Source organism: Thalassophryne amazonica, chromosome 9, assembly GCF_902500255.1.
Source record: "Thalassophryne amazonica chromosome 9, fThaAma1.1, whole genome shotgun sequence".
In the NCBI taxonomy this organism is placed as follows: domain Eukaryota; kingdom Metazoa; phylum Chordata; class Actinopteri; order Batrachoidiformes; family Batrachoididae; genus Thalassophryne; species Thalassophryne amazonica.
Window position 1 is genome coordinate 85,964,562 of NC_047111.1, and position 21,816 is coordinate 85,986,377.

The 21,816-nt window shown below is 40.0% G+C and overlaps 1 protein-coding gene across 2 annotated transcripts in view; it reads right to left on the bottom strand.

The window, feature by feature from the left end:
* Nucleotides 1-21,816, bottom strand: part of LOC117517571 (connector enhancer of kinase suppressor of ras 2-like) — a 123,595-nt gene that overhangs the window by 47,245 nt on the left and 54,534 nt on the right. For both annotated transcript variants that reach the window (XM_034178649.1, XM_034178648.1), the window contains exons 5-8: nucleotides 20,958-20,999; nucleotides 20,749-20,868; nucleotides 17,941-18,000; nucleotides 17,712-17,780 (exon numbers count right to left, since the gene is read on the bottom strand). In XM_034178649.1, coding sequence (XP_034034540.1) covers nucleotides 17,712-17,780; nucleotides 17,941-18,000; nucleotides 20,749-20,868; nucleotides 20,958-20,999 — 291 coding nt within the window. The remainder of the gene's footprint in view (nucleotides 1-17,711; nucleotides 17,781-17,940; nucleotides 18,001-20,748; nucleotides 20,869-20,957; nucleotides 21,000-21,816) is intronic.

Here is a 21,816-nt window from a genome sequence, read left to right on the forward strand (position 1 = left end):
GTCATTTGAAATGGCTTTAGTTTTGTGTCATGTCTGTGATCTGCTTTTTTTCTACAAAATTAAACAACTGAATGAACATCCTCCAAGGCCGGTGATTCCATAATTTTTGCCAGGGGTTGTATACACCTGTGGATCATTTAAAAAAAAAATATATATATATATATTTCTTTATTTCTTCCGCAGCTTACAAGTTATCATGATACAACTTTTAACGTTGTGTTATGTCTTCAAAATTGGTCTTTTGCGCGCTCTTCACCTGTGTTGCCGCACACCTCCTGCTCTTAGCTGCTTCACTGGAGTTATTATCTTCCATGGCTTTAAACACACATCCACTTTCACGCAGTCACCCAAATTTTAACTTTGTGTTCGTCCAATATTGACTGAAATATCACTCTTTTGTGAGCTGGCGTTCTGCCTAAATGCTCGTTTGAAGCGTGATGATGAGTCACTGTGTCAGTGCGCACACACAGCGGAACTCATATTAAATCAACATACTTTTACATACAACAGACATCAACATACAGACATACTTTTACAGCAAGGAACTGTTTTATCAAGCTATAAAAAACATTAAAAATAATTACCCTAAGCTGTTCAAAATACATCCCACATGGAGCAGGAAAGAGAGGGAAAAAAAAGTGTCCAGATGAAACAGTCCGCTGATTCTAGAAGAGGTGTTTTCAGCATCCAAGGTTTGGCAGAAAATGATTAGTCCGCTACAAAATAATTATTTTATATAGAGTCCAGTGCACAGAGCAGGTGGAATTGTGTGCGCAAGACAGCCGCTCCAAAAATAGCCTCTGGTCCTGCCTCAGTGCGCGCACACAGCGCGCACAAAGCAGGTGGAATTGTGTGCACAAGAGGAGAGCTGTTCCAAAAATAGCCTCTCAGGTCCTGCGAAGGTGCCAGGCGCACGGATAATGGACTTTTTGCAGACTCGTAAGCACCATGCAAATGCCTCTAAGCCATCGCAGTAACTCGAACACAAACTGCGCCACGCTGTTGTTGCTAAATTTTGAACATCTTGAAATTAGCGCCATGCTCAGAAAGGAGCCTCGTTAACTGAAGATAATGCCTCTAAGAGCCACTCTGAGCCACTATACTGCCACGATAGCTCACGAAACAAAAAAACAGGGTGCGTGGCTCCTTCTTCATCCTTCATTATTCCGTGGGACCGCGGCTTTAAGCTAAGCTTAAACTGTATAAACTGAAAATGCTTTTAAGATTTGTCTTTCCTGTTAACCACTGATCTAATATTTAGTTGTATAACCACTGTTACTGAGAACTGCTTCACATCTGTGTTGCAGGGAGTCAATCAAGTTCTGGCACCTGTGAACAGGTGTTCCAGCCCAGAACGATTGGGCTACATTCTTCAGTTCCTTTGCATTTCTTGGTTTTGCCTCAGAAACAGCATTTTTAATGTCACTGTACAAGTTTTCTATTGGATTAAGGTCCTGGGATTGGGCTGGCCACTCCATAACGTTAGTCTTGTTGGTCTGGAACCAATGCTGCTCACTTGCTGGTGTGTTTGGGATCCTTGTCTTGTTGAAACACCCATTTGAAGGGCATTTCCTCTTCAGCATAAGGCAACATGACCTCTTCAAGTCTTTTAATGTATTCAAACTGATCCATGATCCCTGGTATGTGATAAATAGGCCCAACACCATAGTATGAGAAACATCCACGTTTCACATTTGTAAGTATGGAAATAAAAGCTATCATAAGGATTTTGAACTTTACTCAAGTAGTTTTTTAAACACACTGCTATTTTTTAACACAAGTGTACATAATATTTAAAAAAAATCTATCTATCTACAGTGGCTTGCGAAAGTATTCAGCCCCTTGGTATTTCACACATTTTAATTTGTTTATGACATTTCAAATACAAAAAGTAAACCAGGCTTCTCAATATAAAAAATTCCAAAATTATCTTCCTTAAACTCAAACTGAAAGTAAATCTCTACAACCTGACATAAATTAATTAAAAATATAAAAGCCAAGATGATGGGTTGCATAAGTAATGGGCCCCTTTGGTATAATACCTGTAAATAATCAGTTTTATTGCCAGTTTTCTTCAGACAAGTCAGGAGATGGATACATGAACATTTCCAAGTCACTGAATATGTCTTGGACTTTATTTACATCAGTTATGAAGAAATACAAACAGTATGGCACTCTATGGTAAATCTGTGTGGAGTAGACAGTTCTGAAAAACTAAGTGACTGTGCAAGAAGGAGAAGAGTGAGGAAAGCCACCAAGACACCTAGACAACCCAGAAGAAGTTATAGGCTTCTGTGGCTGTGATTGGAGAAAATATATTATTATGTATATTTTTAATTAATTTATATCAAGTTGTAGATTTGTTTTCAGTTTGAGTCTAAGGAAGATAATTTTAGAATTTTTTATACTGAGAAGCCTGATTTACTTTTTGCATTTGAAACGCCATAAACAAATGAAAATGCGTGAAATACCAAGGAGCTGAATACTTTTGCAAGCCACTGTATCTATGTCTGTCTGAGTTATTTTCATTAGTTACTTCATCCAAACCATCAACATGCTTATTAGACCCCATTCCTGCCAGGCTGCTCAAGGAAGTCCTACCATTATTTAATGCTTCAATCTTAAATATGATCAATCTATCTTTGTTAGTTGGTTATGTACCACAGGCCTTTAAGGTGGCAGTAATTAAACCATTACTTAAAAAGCCATCACTTGACCCAGCTATCTTAGCTAATTATAGGCCAATCTCCAACCTTCCTTTTCTCTCAAAGATTCTTGAGAGGGTAGTTGTAAAACAGCTAACTGATCACCTGCAGAGGAATGGTCTATTTGAAGAGTTTCAGTCAGGTTTTAGAATTCATCATAGTACAGAAACAGCATTAGTGAAGGTTACAAATGATCTTCTTATGGCTTCGGACAGTGGACTTATCTCTGTGCTTGTTCTGTTGGACCTCAGTGCTGCTTTTGATACTGTTGACCATAAAATTTTATTACAGAGATTAGAGCATGTCATAGGTATTAAAGGCATTGCGCTGCGGTGGTTTGAATCATATTTGTCTAATAGATTACAGTTTGTTCATGTAAATGGGGAATCTTCTTCACAGACTAAAGTTAATTATGGAGTTCCACAAGGTTCTGTGCTAGGACCAATTTTATTCACTTTATACATGCTTCCCTTGGGCAGTATTATTAGACGGTATTGCTTAAATTTTCATTGTTACGCAGATGATACCCAGCTTTATCTATCCATGAAGCCAGAGGATACGCACCAATTAGCTAAACTGCAGGATTGTCTTACAGACATAAAGACATGGATGACCTCTAATTTCCTGCTTTTAAACTCAGATAAAACTGAAGTTATTGTACTTGGCCCCACAAATCTTAGAAGCATGGTGTCTAACCAGATCGTTACTCTGGATGGCATTTCCCTGATCTCTAGTAATACTGTGAGAAATCTTGGAGTTATTTTTGATCAGGATATGTCATTCAAAGCGCATATTAAACAAATATGTAGGACTGCCTTTTTGCATTTACGCAATATCTCTAAAATCAGAAAGGTCTTGTCTCAGAGTGATGCTGAAAAACTAATTCATGCATTTGTTTCCTCTAGGCTGGACTATTGTAATTCATTATTATCAGGTTGTCCTAAAAGTTCCCTAAAAAGCCTTCAGTTGGTTCAGAATGCTGCAGCTAGAGTACTGACGGGGACTAGCAGGAGAGAGCATATCTCACCCGTGTTGGCCTCCCTTCATTGGCTTCCTGTTAATGCTAGAATAGAATTTAAAATTCTTCTTCTTACTTATAAGGTTTTGAATAATCAGGTCCCATCTTATCTTAGGGACCTCGTAGTACCATATTACCCCATTAGAGCGCTTCGCTCTCAGACTGCAGGCTTACTTGTAGTTCCTAGGGTTTGTAAGAGTAGAATGGGAGGCAGAGCCTTCAGCTTTCAGGCTCCTCTCCTGTGGAACCAGCTCCCAATTCAGATCAGGGAGACAGATACCCTCTCTACTTTTAAGATTAGGCTTAAAACTTTCCTTTTCGCTAAGGCTTATAGTTAGGGCTGGATCGGGTGACCCTGGACCATCCCTTGGTTATGTTGCTTTAGACGTAGACTGTGTTTCATGGTTATTGTATGGCCTTGCCTTGCAGTGTGGAGCGCCTTGGGGCAACTGTTTGTTGTGATTTGGCGCTATACAAGAAAAAAGTTGATTGATTGATTGATCTATCTATCTATCTAGATACATACATACATACACACACATGCTGTGACATATACAGTCACACAGCATCTTGACTTCATTTTCTTCTTCTTTGGTTCATGCAAATCTGTTACATGCACAAGCCAAAGTTGAATTTTTGACCCCAGTTTTCATGATGCAGCATTTCAATCATCTTAGTTTTCGATGCACCGCGGGTCACTGAACTTTCAAACGTCTCTGTTTTCTGTTTTGCACTGCTCTGATTGCCTTTTTAGCCTGGAGATTTATTTTATTTTCCTGCTCTGCTGCTGCGACATTTACCTTTTTCGTGCTCTACAACAAGATCACAAAAAGAAGGAAGGAAATGAGCGTGTAGATTGGCGGTTTGTTTTCATGCCATCTACATACAAGGTGATGCGTCAAATGCATTCTGAGCATCTGCACCTTTTGCTGCACGTTACAGTAAAGTGTCACGTTGTTTCTTTAAACAGTTTTTGTTAGTTTCGTGCCCAGACTAAAAATGGCATCCTGAGTCCATTTGATTTAACTCCAGCTTTGTGCCGGTTTGAAAATAGAGCCCCCCCCCCACTGTGAACACAATGAACACTGAAAACCCGGTAAGAATTAATGTGCAGTGTGGAACTGGGACACGGTGTACTGTATTTCTTCTTGTTTCCTTGTGAAGAAATGACCACTGCTTTCACCTGCTTTTTTTTTCTGGCTTTAAATTAAACCGTTCAGGTTTAAATAGAGAAACATGAAAGTGAAATAAAATATAGATCTGCTCTGACTGTCATTTTTTAAAATTGTAACGGGGCTGATTGACTGAAACAAATTGGACTTGTATAATTATTGCATGTCATCTTGCTACCCACACAACTGGCAATTATTGAAGACAAGGCAATTATTGAAGACAAAGGGTGCTATTTTTTGCATCTTAACAAGAAGTTCTATGCCTTCATTACCACTGAATTTATACCATGCCATGAACACATCTGCCGCTCTGTGCACTCACAATGTTGACTAAAACTGTCCGTGGGTGGAGCTGGAAAAAAAATGTGATGTGATGAAATTGAAGCAAATGACACATTTGCAAAGGTGCTGTCATACATATACAAGTTTACTCCTTGGTTATTACAGTGAGGACAAAGCTCTTCTTGACTGAGTGATGCACACACGATTTCACTGCTGATGATGTAAACAAAATCTTGTATAGCTGAGGTGTGTGCATAAAGTTGGCGAGTTCAGAGGCAGGTTTTTAAGGTGTAGCCTTAAAAACCTGGTTGAGGGAAATTAACATTTCCAGAGAGAAAACCTACTGTTAAAAGGTGCTACGAGTGGTAGAAACGTAAAGCTACAGTATGTAGGATTTAGTGGTGTTTATTAGCAGCAATGAGCATAGCATTCATAATCATCTGTATCATATTTTCCTTTTTTTTGCATGTTTTTATTTGTTTGTCTGCTCCTTCAACTTATAGTTCTGAGCAATTTATGTCAAAAATATACTGCAATATCCTCAACAAGATGTCACTGTTTACACACGCGACAACTGAACACTGCTCCTGCACACTAATCGGAATGAGGGGGAGGAGGTGGGCCTTATTTCCTCAATAACCATGGTTTAACTGGTTTTAATCTCATCAAGTTACTGATAGCTGCTAAAAGTGCTAACACTGTTCGCATGCCACATATACACATAGATTCCTACACACATAAACCGATATCAATATATATATATATATACACACAAACATAAACATACACCTACACATACCTACTTACATACAAAATACTATATATTTACAAGCCGAAGCAAAAAACAAAAACACCCTAACCCTCATTACCCTTCCTCCTCCCTATACCTAGAAAAAAACATATTTTTGTACCGCTGTTTGAACTGGTTCATGCTTGGACATTGCTTGAGCCCCACTCCCAATCTGTTCCACATCCTCACCCCACAGACAGAAATACAGAAACCTTTTAATGTTGTTTGTGCCCACTGATGTTTTAAATTAAATTTCGCCCTCAGATTGCAATCCCCTGATCTGTTAAAAAACATATTTTTAATATTTGCTGGAAGTAAATTGTTTATTGCTTTATACATGATTTGTACTGTTTGAAAATGAACCAAGTCTGTGAATTTTAAGATTTTGGATTGTAAAAATAGTAGATTTGTATGATCTCTATAGCCAGTATTATGAATGATTGTTATAGCTCTTTTCTGCATTACTGATAGTGATTGTGTTGTACCTTTATAAGTATTACCCCATACCTCTGCACAGTACTGTAAATATGGTAAAACCAGTGAGCAGTAAAGAATGCGGAGTGAGTTGTGGTCCAGAATATGTTTTGCTTTGTTTAGAACTGAAATGCTTCATGACTGTTTACTTTGTATATTTTTTATCTTATCATCTATTATCACCCCCAGAAATTTATTTTCATGTACCCTTTCAATATCTACCCCCTCGACTTGTAACTGAACCTGTATGTCTGTATTACAATAGCCAAATAACATGTATTTTGTTTTACTTAAATTTAATAATAATTTGTTTCTGTCAAACCATATTTTCAATTTTCCCATTTCTATACTGATCCTCCTCAGTAACCCCTGCAAATCCCCCCCTGAACAAAAAAATGCTTGTGTCATCTGCAAATAATACTAATTTTAATATTTTGGAAACATTGACAATATCATTTATATAAATTAGAAACAGTTTTGGACCCAAATACTGACCCCTGTGGGACGCCACAAGCAATGTCCAAGCATGATGATGTATATTCCCCCAACTTCACAAACTGTTTTCTGTTACTTAAGTAGCTTCTCACCCAGTGCAACACCAACCCCCTAATCCCATACTGTTCAAGTTTATTGATTAATATGTCATGATTGATTGTATCAAAAGCCTTTTTAAGGTCTATAAATATTCCAACTGAATGTAATTTGTGGTCTATGGTGTTTGTAATCTCCTCAACTGATTCTATTAATGCAAGTGATGTTGAACTATGTGCTCTGAATCCATATTGACTATCAGTAACTAATTTATGTTTATTTATGAATTTGTCTAATCTATTATTGAATAACTTTTCTAATAATTTAGAAAATTGTGGAAGCAAAGAAACAGGTCTATAATTTGTGAAGTGGTGTCTATCCCCAGTCTTATACAGTGGCACAACCTTAGCTATTTTCATTTGATTGGGAAATTTACCGGTTTGAAACGATAAGTTACAGATGTATGTTAATGGTTCTGCAATCCATTCAATGACCTGTTTTACCACCACCATATCAATTTCATTTAAATCGGTAGATGTTTTATATTTACAATTACTCACAATGTCTATAATTTATTTTCCATCCACTGCTGTGAGGAACATTGAACAGGGATTTCTTTCTATGAGATTATTATCCCAATCCTCAGGTTGGGAATCGGGAATTTTTTCTGCCAAGCTTGGTCCAATATTTACAAAAAAATTATTAAAACCGTTGACTACCTCATCCTTATTTTCCTTCTTGACATTATTATCAATGAAATATTGAGGGTAACTCTGTTTTTTGTTACCATTTTTGATAATGCTATTTAATATATCCCATATTCCTTTAATATCGTTTTTGTTATTATATAATATGTTACTATAATATTCCTTCCTACATACCCGTATAATATTAATCTATTTTTGTATTTCTTATATCTATTTTCTGCCTCTTTAGTCTTTAGTTTTATGAATTCTCTATACAGTGTATTTTTCTTATTACATGCATTTCGTAACCCTTTCGTCATCCATGGTCGATCTTGGATTTTTTGTTTTCTGTAGTCTTGTTTAATTGGACAATTTTTATCATATAATGATGTAAATATTTGTAAAAAAGTTTCATAATGCACTATCAACATCACTTTCACTGTATACCTTTTCCCAGTTTTGCTCCTGTAAATCCTTCTTTAGTGTGTTCATGTTTTCCTTTGTCCGCACTCGCCTGTATTTTATTTTCTCCTCTGATCCTCTGATTCCGCCGATGGTTTCTATTATAAACGATGAAAACTGGTAGATGGTCACTAATGTCACTGATTAATAATCCACTCACAGTATTATTCTCAATATCATTGCTGAATATATTATCAATTAAGGTAGCACTGTAATTCTGCTTGGCCTGGTGATTTTTGGATATAAACTCATACTGTACATTATATTGATAAATTCATCTGTTATTTTATGCTTATTTGGATTGATCCATCCATCCATCCATTTTCTTCCGCTTTATCCGGAGTCGGGTCGTGGGGGCAGCAGCTCAAGCAAAGCCGCCAAGACCTCCTGATCCACACACACCTCCTCCAGCTCCTCCGGGGGAACCCCAATGCGTTCCCAAGCCAGCCGAGAGATGTAGTCCCTCCAGCGTGTCCTGGGTCTTCCCCAGGGCCTCCTCCCAGTCCTCCCAGTGCTCAATCCAAATAAGCATTTTATGCTTATTTATGTTTATTTATGAATTTGGTGCTCTATATACAACCCCTGGCAAAAATTATGGAATCACCGGCCTCAGAGGATGTTCATTCAGTTGTTTAATTTTGTAGAAAAAAGCAGATCACAGACATGACACAAAACTAAAGTCATTTCAAATGACAACTTTCTGGCTTTAAGAAACACTATAAGAAATCAAGAAAAAAGATTGTGGCAGTCAGTAACAGTTACTTTTTTAGACCAAGCAGAGGAAAAAAATATGGAATCACTCAATTCTGAGGAATAAATTATGGAATCACCCTGTAAATTTTCATCCCCAAAACTAACACCTGTATCAAATCAGATCTGCTCGTTAGTCTGCATCTAAAAAGGAGTGATCACACCTTGGAGAGCTGTTGCACCAAGTGGACTGACATGAATCATGGCTCCAACACGAGAGATGTCAATTGAAACAAAGGAGAGGATTATCAAACACTTAAAAGAGGGTAAATCATCATGCAATGTTGCAAAAGATGTTGGCTGTTCAGTCAGCTGTGTCTAAACTCTGGACCAAATACAAACAACATGGGAATGTTGTTAAAGGCAAACATACTGGTAGACCAAGGAAGACATCAAAGCGTCAAGACAGAAAACTTAAAGCAATATGTCTCAAAAATCGAAAAATGCACAACAAAACAAATGAGGAACGAATGGGAGGAAACTGGAGTCAACGTCTGTCACCGAACTGTAAGAAACCGCCTAAAGGAAATGGGATTTACATACAGAAAAGCTAAACGAAAGCCATCATTAACACCTAAACAGAAAAAAACAAGGTTACAATGGGCTAAGGAAAAGCAATCGTGGACTGTGGATGACTGGATGAAAGTCATATTCAGTGATGAATCTCGAATCTGCATTGGGCAAGGTGATGATGCTGGAACTTTTGTTTTGTGCCGTTCCAATGGGATTTATAAAGATGACTGCCTGAAGAGAACATGTAAATTTCCACAGTCATTGATGATATGGGGCTGCATGTCAGGTAAAGGCACTGGGGAGATGGCTGTCATTACATCATCAATAAATGCACAACTTTACGTTGATATTTTGGACAATTGAAAGGATGTTTGGGGATGATGAAATCATTTTTCAAGATGATAATGCATCTTGCCATAGAGCAAAAACTGTGAAAACATTCCTTGCAAAAAGACACATAGGGTCAATGTCATGGCATAGGGTCAATATCAATGAGCAGATGTGATTTGATGGAGGTGTTAGTTTTGGGGATGAAAATTTACAGGGTGATTCCATAATTTTTGCCAGGGGTTGTATACAGTTGACTAATACATTTTTGCTTTTTTCTTCACATATTTCAATAGTTATACATCCTAATAAGTTATCGATCACAGTTGTCATATTGTCTACTATTTTATAATCCATGTTCTTATCCACATACACAGCCACTCCTCCTCCACTCTTATTCTTTCTGTTTACACAATTAAATTCATATCCATCCAGTTCAAAATCCATTCCTTTATCTTCATTGATCCATGTTTCTGATATAGCAATTATGTTAAATATTTTTTTAAATTGACTTAAATATTCTTTAATGTTGTTAAAGTTTGCATACAGACTTCTGCTGTTGAAATGGATTATTGATAATTTGTTATCCGTTTTAATGATCCAATTAAACTGTTCATCTGTATAATAGCAACAATTGTCATTGATATTTGAGAAGAAATTATTGTCCGGGTCTATATCGTGCTCCAAGTCCAGTACATTGTGGTCTGTGTATTTAAATGTTCTCAGTTCTAGTTTTCCATGATCAGCAATCCTGTGAGTTATATCCTTCTTGTCTCCAGATGTAGATGATGTAGTAGATGAATAGGTTCCTCTGGTCTGTGTCATGGTGTTGTGATGTGTTTGTGTCCTCATACCTTATTGGTCATATTTGTCCAGTTCCTCGATGTTCCTGATTACCATAACCTTTGCTTGTTCTGGCGTTCCATTCAATTTGAAAAATGTTTTGCAGTTGGATGTCCATGTCTGTTGAATTTTTCCCTGCTTTTTTAAGAAACAAGCTTTCCTGGCGATGTCTGAGTTTCTTTTGGTCAGATGTTCATTGATGAATACGTTTGTTCCTTTGAGTTTCTGTCCCTGTTTTAACAATGCCATTTTATGTTTTCTGTTGACAAACCTCATTATAACAGCTCGCTTGTCTCCATCCTCTCTCCTGGGCAGGGGGTGGCACGCTTCAATGTTATTACAGTCCATTTGAATACCTTTAGATTGCAGGAAGTCAGCCACCTGTTGTTCCACTGAGCTGGCCTCCTGCTCACTGGCCTCCCCTCCACTGTCTTCTGACACCGCCCGTGTGTAGGATCGAGGTTTAATATGAATTCCTGTAATAATAACGTTGTTCATCCTTGTGTACTGTTCCAACTCCACAACACGGTTCTCCAGGTACACCAGACGCCGGTCTTTCTCGACATTCTGGATCCGGAGAGCCTTCACTTCTTCCACCAGCTCCATAATGGATTTCTGCTGCATTTTAACAACAGAGATTTCCTCAGACAAAAAGTCCAGGAACTTCTTGATATTGTCTCCCTCCTCCGCCGTCAGTGCCTGCTTCGGACCCATGGTCAGATAAGTCCGCGCTGGCGCCTCGGGCCTCGGTGGAGCCGCGCCAGTGGAACTGCGCTGACGCCTCGGTCTTCAGGTGGAGCCGTGCCGGTGGAACTGCGCTGGCGCCTCGGGCTTCAGGTGGAGCCGCGCCGGTGGATGTGCGCTGATGCCTCGGGCTTCAGGTGGAGCCACGCCGGTGGAACTGCGCTTACGCCTCGGGCTTCAGGTGGAGCCGCGCCGGTGGATATGCGCTGACGCCTCGGGCTTCAGGTGGAGCCGCGCCGGTGGATGTGCGCTGACGCCTCGGGCTTCAGGTGGAGCCGCGCCGGTGGATGTGCGCTGACGCCTCGGGCTTCAGATGGAGCCACGCCAGTGGAAAACAACCCTGCTGTGGATCAGCGAACTTCACACTAATAATGTGATTATTAACTGTCAGATGACAATGTAAAACCTCTTAAATCATTCTAAAGTCGGTTGTAAGCAGAAACAAGGCAGTTTAAGCGCAAACGGGGCGATAATCTCTTAATTGCTGCTAGCGCTCAGTCATGACGCTGCTAGCGTTCCGCTATCTTCCCCAAACGCTCCGCCATCTTGTCCTTCCACCATGTTTCTACAGCTATTGTTCCACTGTGGACATGTAAAGGTGACGCTGGGGACCATGTGAAAACAAGAAGTCATCAGAGTGATGTGCACATCAGAGACACACTGATAAACATTTAACACACCCACGTGTTTGCAATTATATGGATATAAAAGCATGTGCAAAGTCATGCGTAAAATGGCACTAACAGCGGTGTTGTTAGAGGACCTTGCAAATGGTGCAATATGATGTGAGAGTGTATTCGGAGAATGTGAGGATTTACTTCCAAATGAGGATAATTGGCTCATAAACCAATTTCGATTAGGCCACTGTGACTGGAGGTGTGCACAGAACTGCAGCCGGCCCAGAGCGCAGTACGGCGAGGACCCAGGGGTTGTCTGTGCGCACACAGGTGCTGACCACGCTGGGCTTCCTGGCTTCAGAGGATTCCAGCATGAATTGGCTGATCGGTCAGGCCTGTGCCAGTCAACCTTGCGCCGAGCCGCAGTCATCCAAATGTCATCAGGTACATTCCTACATTACAGCACATTCTGCAGCGAGAGCCGGTTTTCCAAATGTAATCGAGGCTATTAACTGCACACATTTTGCTATAAAGGTGCCATCACATGAGGAATGTTCAAATCATATGTGGAGGCTGCATGGTGCGCGATGGGGGGGGGGGGATTTGCTTGGTGGTTAAATAGCTCAAAGGGCCTATTTACATGAAACTGCATATTTAAATGGGGCGTGGCCAGGGAGGAGTTTGGTTCCACGCTCAATTCCACAGTGGGATGTACAAACGGAAAATGCATGAATTCATGCCTACGCACACTTTCATACATCTGAAAATATTTGTGCTTATGCTAGATTCAGGGTATTGGCGTACACCAACTTTCAGTAGAAACTCCACGCAAGTCTTTGTAGATGAGGCCCCTGCTCTGCATTCTTTGTAAATTAATCCACAAGATCTGGATTGGCACCTGAATGTATACAAATAATATTTTGTACTTTAAGAATTCTGATTTTCTGCATTCACAATAAGTCACATGTTTATTTCAAGGTGAAGAGCATATGCATGCCTGAATTATTCTTCCATCCAAATCCATTCACTCTTTTATGAGAAACAGCCTTAAAACACTCAGACATTTTTAAAATAAATAAATAAAAATAAATAATTATTGGATTCACACTCACATCCCAAAATATAATCACAACTTCCTTCACACAAGCTAAACGTTTTGTTTAGGTTTTTTTGTTTTTTTTACATAATTTAACTGAAATCGTTTAATCACATGTGCAGTCATCCTGCGGACAAACTGTAATGAAAATATTATCTACTTTGCACCATAACTAAAGACCAACCATAGAGTGTATTCAGGACCATCCACTAGTTTTTGAGAAATGGCCTTAAAAAACCAAACATAACTTAACTCACGATGTTAAAAGAAAGAATAATAATAATTCTTCAATCCAGACCCAGATCCATCCAGAATTTATTCACATCTTCTATTAGACAAGGCCAAACTTTTTTAAACATAATTTTACTGAAATCCTTCAACTACTAGACAAACTGACCTCCTCGGCAGCAGAAAATACAGTCAGAGAGCTCATCCAGATCTGCCTCAAACTAATGCTGAAAAATGAAAGTGTCTGGCATCTGTTCATAACTTTTTTAATAAGGGCTTTTTTTCCCCAGCAGATTAGAGTTCAGCTGTGCAGAAAGCAAATCACCCAAAGCTTGGAGGTTGGTTTTAATGTCACAGACTTGCCTCAAACATGCACATGATTCTACAATTTTGGATTCCAAAGTTTTCTGGAGTTATACAATCTTGGGTGGACAGATGAGCAAATGAATGGCATGGCAAGATGATCCTGGATCAGCCCACAGGTCTGGATATGTTTCAAAATTGTATCAACTCTTCCTTAAACCAAGATGACATAAGTCCTCTGTAGGCCATGAGGCCCACTGGTGCCTGTGCTTATTAGCTTAACAGCAGATAAGAATCTACAACTTGCACTGGATGGGACGCTAGTTCAACACAGGTTATTTCCCTAAAGCCAGTCTCAGTTTACAGCTGGGTGGACTGAGACAATGTAGATTAAGGCCCTGCCAGTAAAAAGCCAATGTATGTGCATATCCCACCACTTTAATCATACCTTAGATCTTGTTCTGACTTATGGTATGGAAATTGAAGACTTAACAGTATTCCCTGAAAACCCCCTTCTGTCTGATCATTTCTTAATAACATTTACATTTACTCTGATGGACTACCCAGCAGTGGGGAATAAGTTTCATTACAGTAGAAGTCTTTCAGAAAGCGCTGTAACTAGGTTTAAGGATATGATTCCTTCTTTATGTTCTCCAATGCCATATACCAACACAGGGCAGAGTAGCTACCTAAACTCTGTGAGTGAGATAGATTATCTCATCAATAGTTTTATATCCTCATTGAGGACAACTTTGGATGCTGTAGCTCCTCTGAAAAAGAGAGCCTTAAATCAGAAGTGCCTGACTCCGTGGTATAACTCACAAACTCGCAGCTTAAAGCAGATAACCCGTAAGTTGGAGAGGAAATGGCGTCTCACTAATTTAGAAGATCTTCACTTAGCCTGGAAAAAGAGTCTGTTGCTCTATAAAAAAGCCCTCCGTAAAGCTAGGACATCTTACTACTCATCACTAATTGAAGAAAATAAGAACAACCCCAGGTTTCTTTTCAGCACTGTAGCCAGGCTGAAGCCGAGTATTCCTTTAACTTTAACTAGTAATGACTTCATGACTTTCTTTGCTAATAAAATGTTAACTATTAGAGAAAAAATTAACCATCCCAAAGACATATCGTTCTCTTTGGCTGCTTTCAGTGATGCCGGTATTTGGTTAGACTCTTTCTCTCCGATTGTTCTGTCTGACCCAGCTATCTTAGCTAATTATAGGCCGATCTCCAACCTTCCTTTTCTCTCAAAAATTCTTGAAAGGGTAGTTGTAAAACAGCTAACTGATCATCTGCAGAGGAATAGTCTATTTGAAGAGTTTCAGTCAGGGTTTAGAATTCATCATAGTACAGAAACAGCATTAGTGAAGGTTACAAATGATCTTCTTATGGCCTCAGACAGTGGACTCATCTCTGTGCTTGTTCTGTTAGACCTCAGATACTGTTGACCATAAAATTTTATTACAGAGATTAGAGCATGCCATAGGTATTAAAGGCACTGTGCTGCGGTGGTTTGAATCATATTTATCTAATAGATTACAATTTGTTCATGTAAATGGGGAATCTTCTTCACAGACTAAGGTTAATTATGGAGTTCGACAAGGTTCTGTGCTAGGACCAACTTTATTCACTTTATACATGCTCATAGGGGGTCGTTTTGACCGTTGGGGTTTTTCGGTAATTATTGTATGGCTTTTGCCTTACAATATAAAGCGCCTTGGGGCAACTGTTTGTTGTGATTTGGCGCTATATAAATAAAATTGATTTGATTTGATTTGATATCCAATTTCAATCTGATTCCATGCTGCCAAGTCTGGACAGTCAAAAGTCACATACGAGGTCTGTTAGAAAAGTATCGGACCTTTTTTTTTTTTTTTCAAAAACCTGATGTATTTGAATCAAGCCTGCTTGCGTTAGCCAACCTTGAACTTTCGTGCGCATGCGTGAATTTTTTCACGCCTCTCGATTGCGTCATTTGCTGGCAAGCAGTGTTTGTGTGAGGTCGTGTGTAGTGCACTCGTCGGATTTTCATTGCAAGGAAAATGACAGAACGAGTGGAGCAGTGCCACATCAAATTTTGCCAGAAACTGAGCGACAGCCAGGTGGAAACCATTCGGAAGATTCAGACAGCTTTCGGTGACAATGCTCTGGACATCACACAGATTAAGGAGCGGTACAACTGGTTTAAAGACGGCCGCACAACGGTGGAGAGCGAGCCACTCTCCGGTCGCCCATCAACATGCTGAAATGACCAGCTCATTGCCAAAGTGAACGCTGTGGTGATGTGAGACCATCGTGTGACTATCAGAGAAATTGCGTTAGTGGTGGACATCAGCACTTTTTCAGCACATTCCATTGTGAAGATTTGGCCATGAAAAGAGTTGCAGTGAAATTCGTGCCGCTGCCGACGGAGCAAAAGCGCCTTCGTGTTGAAGCCTCACAGGACATGCTGGACTCCGAAATTGATGCCCACCTCTTCCGCAATTTCTCAGATAGTCACACGACTGAAAAGCCAATGAGTTTCAAACCACATTTGTAGGTAGTTTGAAATGTGATGCAAATCGCATTTTTGCAGATCTGTTTTGGTCTGAACGTTCAGGTCAGAGTCCAGGTGTGTTCTGTGACTTTTCACGCCAAGCTTTAAGACTAATGGGGGAGCTGTGGCGAGAGCTATGCTAAGAAATGTACATGCTCACTGCTGCGCACAGTCAGTTCTGTTTCTGATCCAGTCAGTTTTCACCCGGCTCCAATATAACTTGTCATGCTACTCCAGAAAAAAAAGAACAAAAGTAAACAACAAAAAACATTTGATATGTTTTTACAGGGAGCTACTGTGGATCACAGCCATTGTACAGCTGGGGGAGGGGGAAGAAAAAGAGAGAGAGAGTGAGAGAGAGAAACAGAGATTGAGAAAGAGGGGGGAGGGAGAGAGAGAGAGAGAGAGAGAGAGAGAGAGAGAGAGAGAGAGGGGAGAGTGAGAGAGAGAAACAGAGATTGGGGGAGAGAGAGGGGGGAGAGTGAGAGAGAGAAACAGAGATTGAGAAAGAGGGGGGAGGGAGAGGGAGAGGGAGAGAGAGAGAGAGAGAGAGGGGGGGGGAGAATGACAGAGAGAAACAGAGATTGAGAGAGAGAGGGGGAGAGGGAGAGAGAGAGAGAGAGAGAGAGAGAGAGAGAGAGAGAGAGAGAGAGAGAGAGGAGAGTGAGAGAGAGAAACAGAGATTGGGGGAGAGAGAGGGGGGAGAGTGAGAGAGAGAAACAGAGATTGAGGGGGGGAGAGAGAGGGGGGGAGAGTGAGAGAGAGAAACAGAGATTGAGAGAGGGGGGGGAAGGAGAGAGAGAGGAGAAGATTCACACACACACAAAAGCCCAAAGTAACTTCAAAATGCATGCACACACACACACACACACACACACACACACACACACACACACACACACACACACACACACACACACACACACACACACAGGATCAGTCATGTTGTGTGATGTGGGTCTGCTGTTGTATGGGAAAGTGGAGTAAGAGATTTAAAAAATGGTGTTCTAAGCTCCACCCATATGCGCTGCTGGGTGCTGTGTTATTACAACCAAGTCTCACAGCATGTCGTGATTCAGCAGCACAAAATATACATTAATCTATTGGTTCATGGTATTGTCACAAAAAATGCAAAATGTTCATCATGGGAGCACAAATTTATTCTAATTCATTCCGTGACAGCTGCACATAATTAAAAGTTAAGCTGGGGGGCAGGGTGGTTATGGTTAGGAGTAGGGCTAGGTTATGGCTAAGGTTAGGGTTAGGGGTAGGAGTAGGGTTAGTAATAGTGAGATAAAAAAAAAAACGGCATGAAAATTTGAATCATTTCGTGACAAAGCCCAAGTGTCTTGTCCAAGGACACAAGACACGAAGCATGTGTGGGATTCAAACCCAGATCTGCATATTGGCAGACCAGCTCCTTATTCTCTGCTACCTGCTCTAAAGACTCCACCAAATATTACTGATATTCAATCCTAACTCTTCAAGTTATGAAATCAACCCAAAAAGCAGTAAAAACCTCTGCGATGTTGCTAAAAATACAACATGCTCATTTGCCACTGACACACACAGACACACAATTTAACAATTATTTTATAAAGAAAAATATAAGGAGACATGAAAAATGGTCTCACCACGGTCTGATGATTGACCTGAATGACTTCATCCCCAGCATGGATTTTCTTACAGCGGTCTGCCAGGGACTGATGGGGAAACAGATGCAGAATCATTAACTGTCATAACAGCAATTACTGTGAAACAACCAAATGTGACACACATCACTGCATATTACAAGTGAGTGAGCAGTGACACAAATATCTACGCAGATTTCACAGGGCTTTTGGGAAAGAAGCTACTACTTACCCCTTCCGTTGTCCCGGTGATTACGTGCAGCCCGTCATACGTTGATTTGATGTACATACCCTGTGAGGGGGGCAACATCAATTCATAATTACATCAAACACATGGCTCATTCGTTCAGCCACACAAGAGTGTTAAGGGGTCATGGCATGTGTTGATAACTGTAGTGAGACCATTTAAAATCTGATCATTAGAATTTTCAAGCAAACCGGACTCACAAGGCTTCAGCTAATCAGAGACTAAACAAGCCTGCCTTCAAATGTAAGAGGTTTATTTTTAGGCCACTTGGACACGTGTTCTGCTGAGGTTTTTGTCAGCGTATCACAGAATAACATTCATGTCCCCTGTACTAGTATTCATGTGGGGGTGGAATGCTGGTTGTAGCCTCTAGCAGAAAAATCTGAAGTGTAGGTCAGTGCCACGATGGAGGAGTCAGACAAAACGCTCATTGTGCAGACTAGCAGCAAAAATGTCCTTAAATTAACCCCAGAGACAGACAGTTGTTTTACTTCTATTTGAAATTTTAATATGTACTTATTTTATTCTTCTCAGCATGAGAAATGTGTTTATTCCATGTTAATTTAAACAGGCTGACTCATTTTGCCAGTGAGACCCAGTTTTATGACCGTGACAGTGAACTGCCCGTGTTACAGCATTTACACTACAGCCATGTTTGCTTCAAATAATCATTGTTTAAACTTACTTAATATGGGCTGGAAATTCTCATTTCTCCTAATTTCTTATTTGTTGCAAAACTGAAAGGTTTAAATGTTTTAGAAATGAAGAAATGAAACTGTAAATGAAGAGTTTGTTTCCAAAATGTGATAAATGGCAAATTCTAAAATTTAAAAAACGTGCCATCATTATGTCAGCATTAGTCAATACCAACATTTCAAGTTATTTTTTTTCGAAACGCAATATCCAGTGTAGAGCTGCATGTTATTATGTACATTCACTTTATAAAGCAGTAATTACGACTCACTGAACGTAAACCATGACATTCATTCATTGCCCCATACTCCCGCAGCACCCCCGCCCACCACCACCACCACAGGACTCAAGTCCAGAAAGAGCTTCATGGTTGTATACAGAATATAATCCCTAAGGACTCAATACCAATTAGATAAAATACCAATTAGAAGGATGGAAAAAGGATGGAAAACTCTGGACACTCTACCTCCAAACAAAGCTCTCTAAAGTCCCTGTGAGTCCCTACACCATGCTAAGCCCAGAAGGAAATAGGCTGCCCTGAACAGAGCCAGGGGTGGAGTAGGCAGAACCAGAGATAACATCCTGAAATGAAACCAAGATATGATGACGACCCCCACAGGATACCTTGACGGACCCAATCATACGCCTTTTACAAGTCAATAAAACACATGTAAATCCTGCAAGACATATCCTTAGGAATAATCAGTCACATTGAATATTTTTTGTTTTTTATTGGAATTAACCATTACTGATCGATAATTACAAAGGACTTCAAGAACCAGTGCTTCTGAAGAAATGTTGCCTATCAAAATAATAATAAAATAATACAAATTACAACAACAACTACTACTACTACTACTACTACTACTGTCATTATTATCATTATTAGTAAGTCATTTTGGCTTCTTCCTTGTTTCACCTGAGGTCACCACAACAGATCTGAGGTGGATCTGCATGTTGATTTGATACCCTCCCTCACGCAATTCTGATTAATTATTATACACACAGATAAGCCTATTCGCTAATGAAATGGATATATAGGATTTTTAAACAATTCATCAGGAGATGACATATCCCCCCGGACCCCACAAATCAGTAATACAAAGTGCCAGAGGATCACCCAAGTACACACTTTAGGTAAATATGAATGAAATTGGTCAACTGGTTCTTGAGATATTGCGATATTAAGACCTTGAAATTGACACCAAGGTCACCGTACTTGATTGGTGTTGGGGGATCACCCAAGTACACTATTATTCTTATCATCATCGGCATAATCTCATTTTTTGAGGATTAAAGGATCACGTCAGATCAACCTCAGTTGTTCAAGGGGTGATGATGTTGTATGTGGCTGCTCAGACCCAGAGCAGAATGGAAGAGTCGGGAACACTTTGTGCAGGGGACAGTGGGTGGTGAGCGAGGAAGGAGGAGCCACTCTTTACGTTGCTGTCTCTTGTACTCTACTTCACAGCGTTGTTGTTTCTCCATGTGGGCTGTTCCCTTAATGATGGTGGCCCCAGTTGGCATAGTCGATGTTACAGCGATGAAGCGTGGCCCTCATGGTCGCAAAATCGACATTTGGGCACACCACTGGCTCTTATGCCTGATTCGAGCTGTGAGAAGAGGATCTGGAGGGGGAGTCGGGTTACGGGCATTCTTCTGACGTGCCCTGCCCAGCAGAGGTGATGTCAGGGCATTGTGGTCTCGATGCTAAAGAGATTGGCTCGGAGAAGCACAGATTCATTGGAGACACGGTCTTGCCATTTGATCTTCAGGATTGCAGAAATTTTCTGCTGTTGGAAACGCTCCAGCCTTTTTATATCACTCATATACAGGACCCACAACTCAGAACCATAGATGAGGGTGGAAAGAACGATGGCTTGGAACACCATGATTTTAGTCTGGAGACTGAGATCATGATTCAGAAATCTTGTCCAAGTTAACTGATACAATAATGGAAGTTCAAATTTAAAAACATCAAAATAAGTGTCAATATTATGAGCAAACACACAGACAGAGAACTGAACAGCGTCACTCCATGCTGTATTAGTACCTAAAAATGATTGGAGGCCTTTAAGTCTGATTGAGAGATAATCTTACCAGGCCTTCGGTGGATTTAATGTTGGCCAAATGAACAACCTCCAAATGTGCAGCCTGTGACACCATGGGATCCGAAGATAGAGAGATAATGTGCTCACACACTCCAGACAGAGTTTTGCACTGTAGACAACATGTTACAGATTAAAAAAACTTCAAGTGGGAGCAATTTACCTCCATTTAGAGCAAATGGAACAAAGTCAGCGACTCACCACATGCAGGATTTTGTTTTCTGTTTCATACACTGAGCAGTCCTGAGAAACATACAGAGCACTGTTACCTCAAGAGAATGTGTCAAAATGCTGTTATTATTAGCATTTCTGCTGTAGGTGGATATAAGCAAAAAAGCGAGCAGCTTGGCACCTATAACCCCCAATGCACCCACACAGATACGCACAAACACTCAACAAATGATTCACCAACGCAGAGGCATGTCTCTCTCTCCCATCCTTCGTCCCTCTCTATTCCACACTCGCTCATGCCCACCTTTCATTTTCTGCCAGTTTCATTTTCCTGTTATTGCAACATAATCAGAATAATCATAACCATGACTATCTTGAAAAAATATGAAAGGGGGTATTGTGAATCTTTTGAGGTAGCTAATACAGGTTACAAGGTGTCTTAAAAAAGGCTACGAGACAAAGACACTCCATAGACAGCAAGGTGATGCATCCTAACGAAAAAAAGGGGGAATCAGGGGGTTGATGCATACCTCACGTGCACACACAACTTAATTTTATGATGTTGAACCACTTTTACTCTTGCCAAATAATGACAAATTACAGCTACGAACCTTCTCTGGCTATGTTTAACAGTTGATCTACATCAATTCAGAACTTGCAAGACTTGCAAAAGTGCAAATTGCTCTGCATAGTATTTTACTTCTTTATGTATAATTACTTGACTCCAACTTAGACTTGAAAAACAGTATTAACTGAACTGATTTGATCTTATTAATGATTTTGTTGATTTTATCCTGCCTTTTGATATGTTATGTTGTTTTTATTTAGTCTCTTATTTGGAATTATATTAATTCATTTTAATGTGGTATGCTTGGTAATAAATGACTGT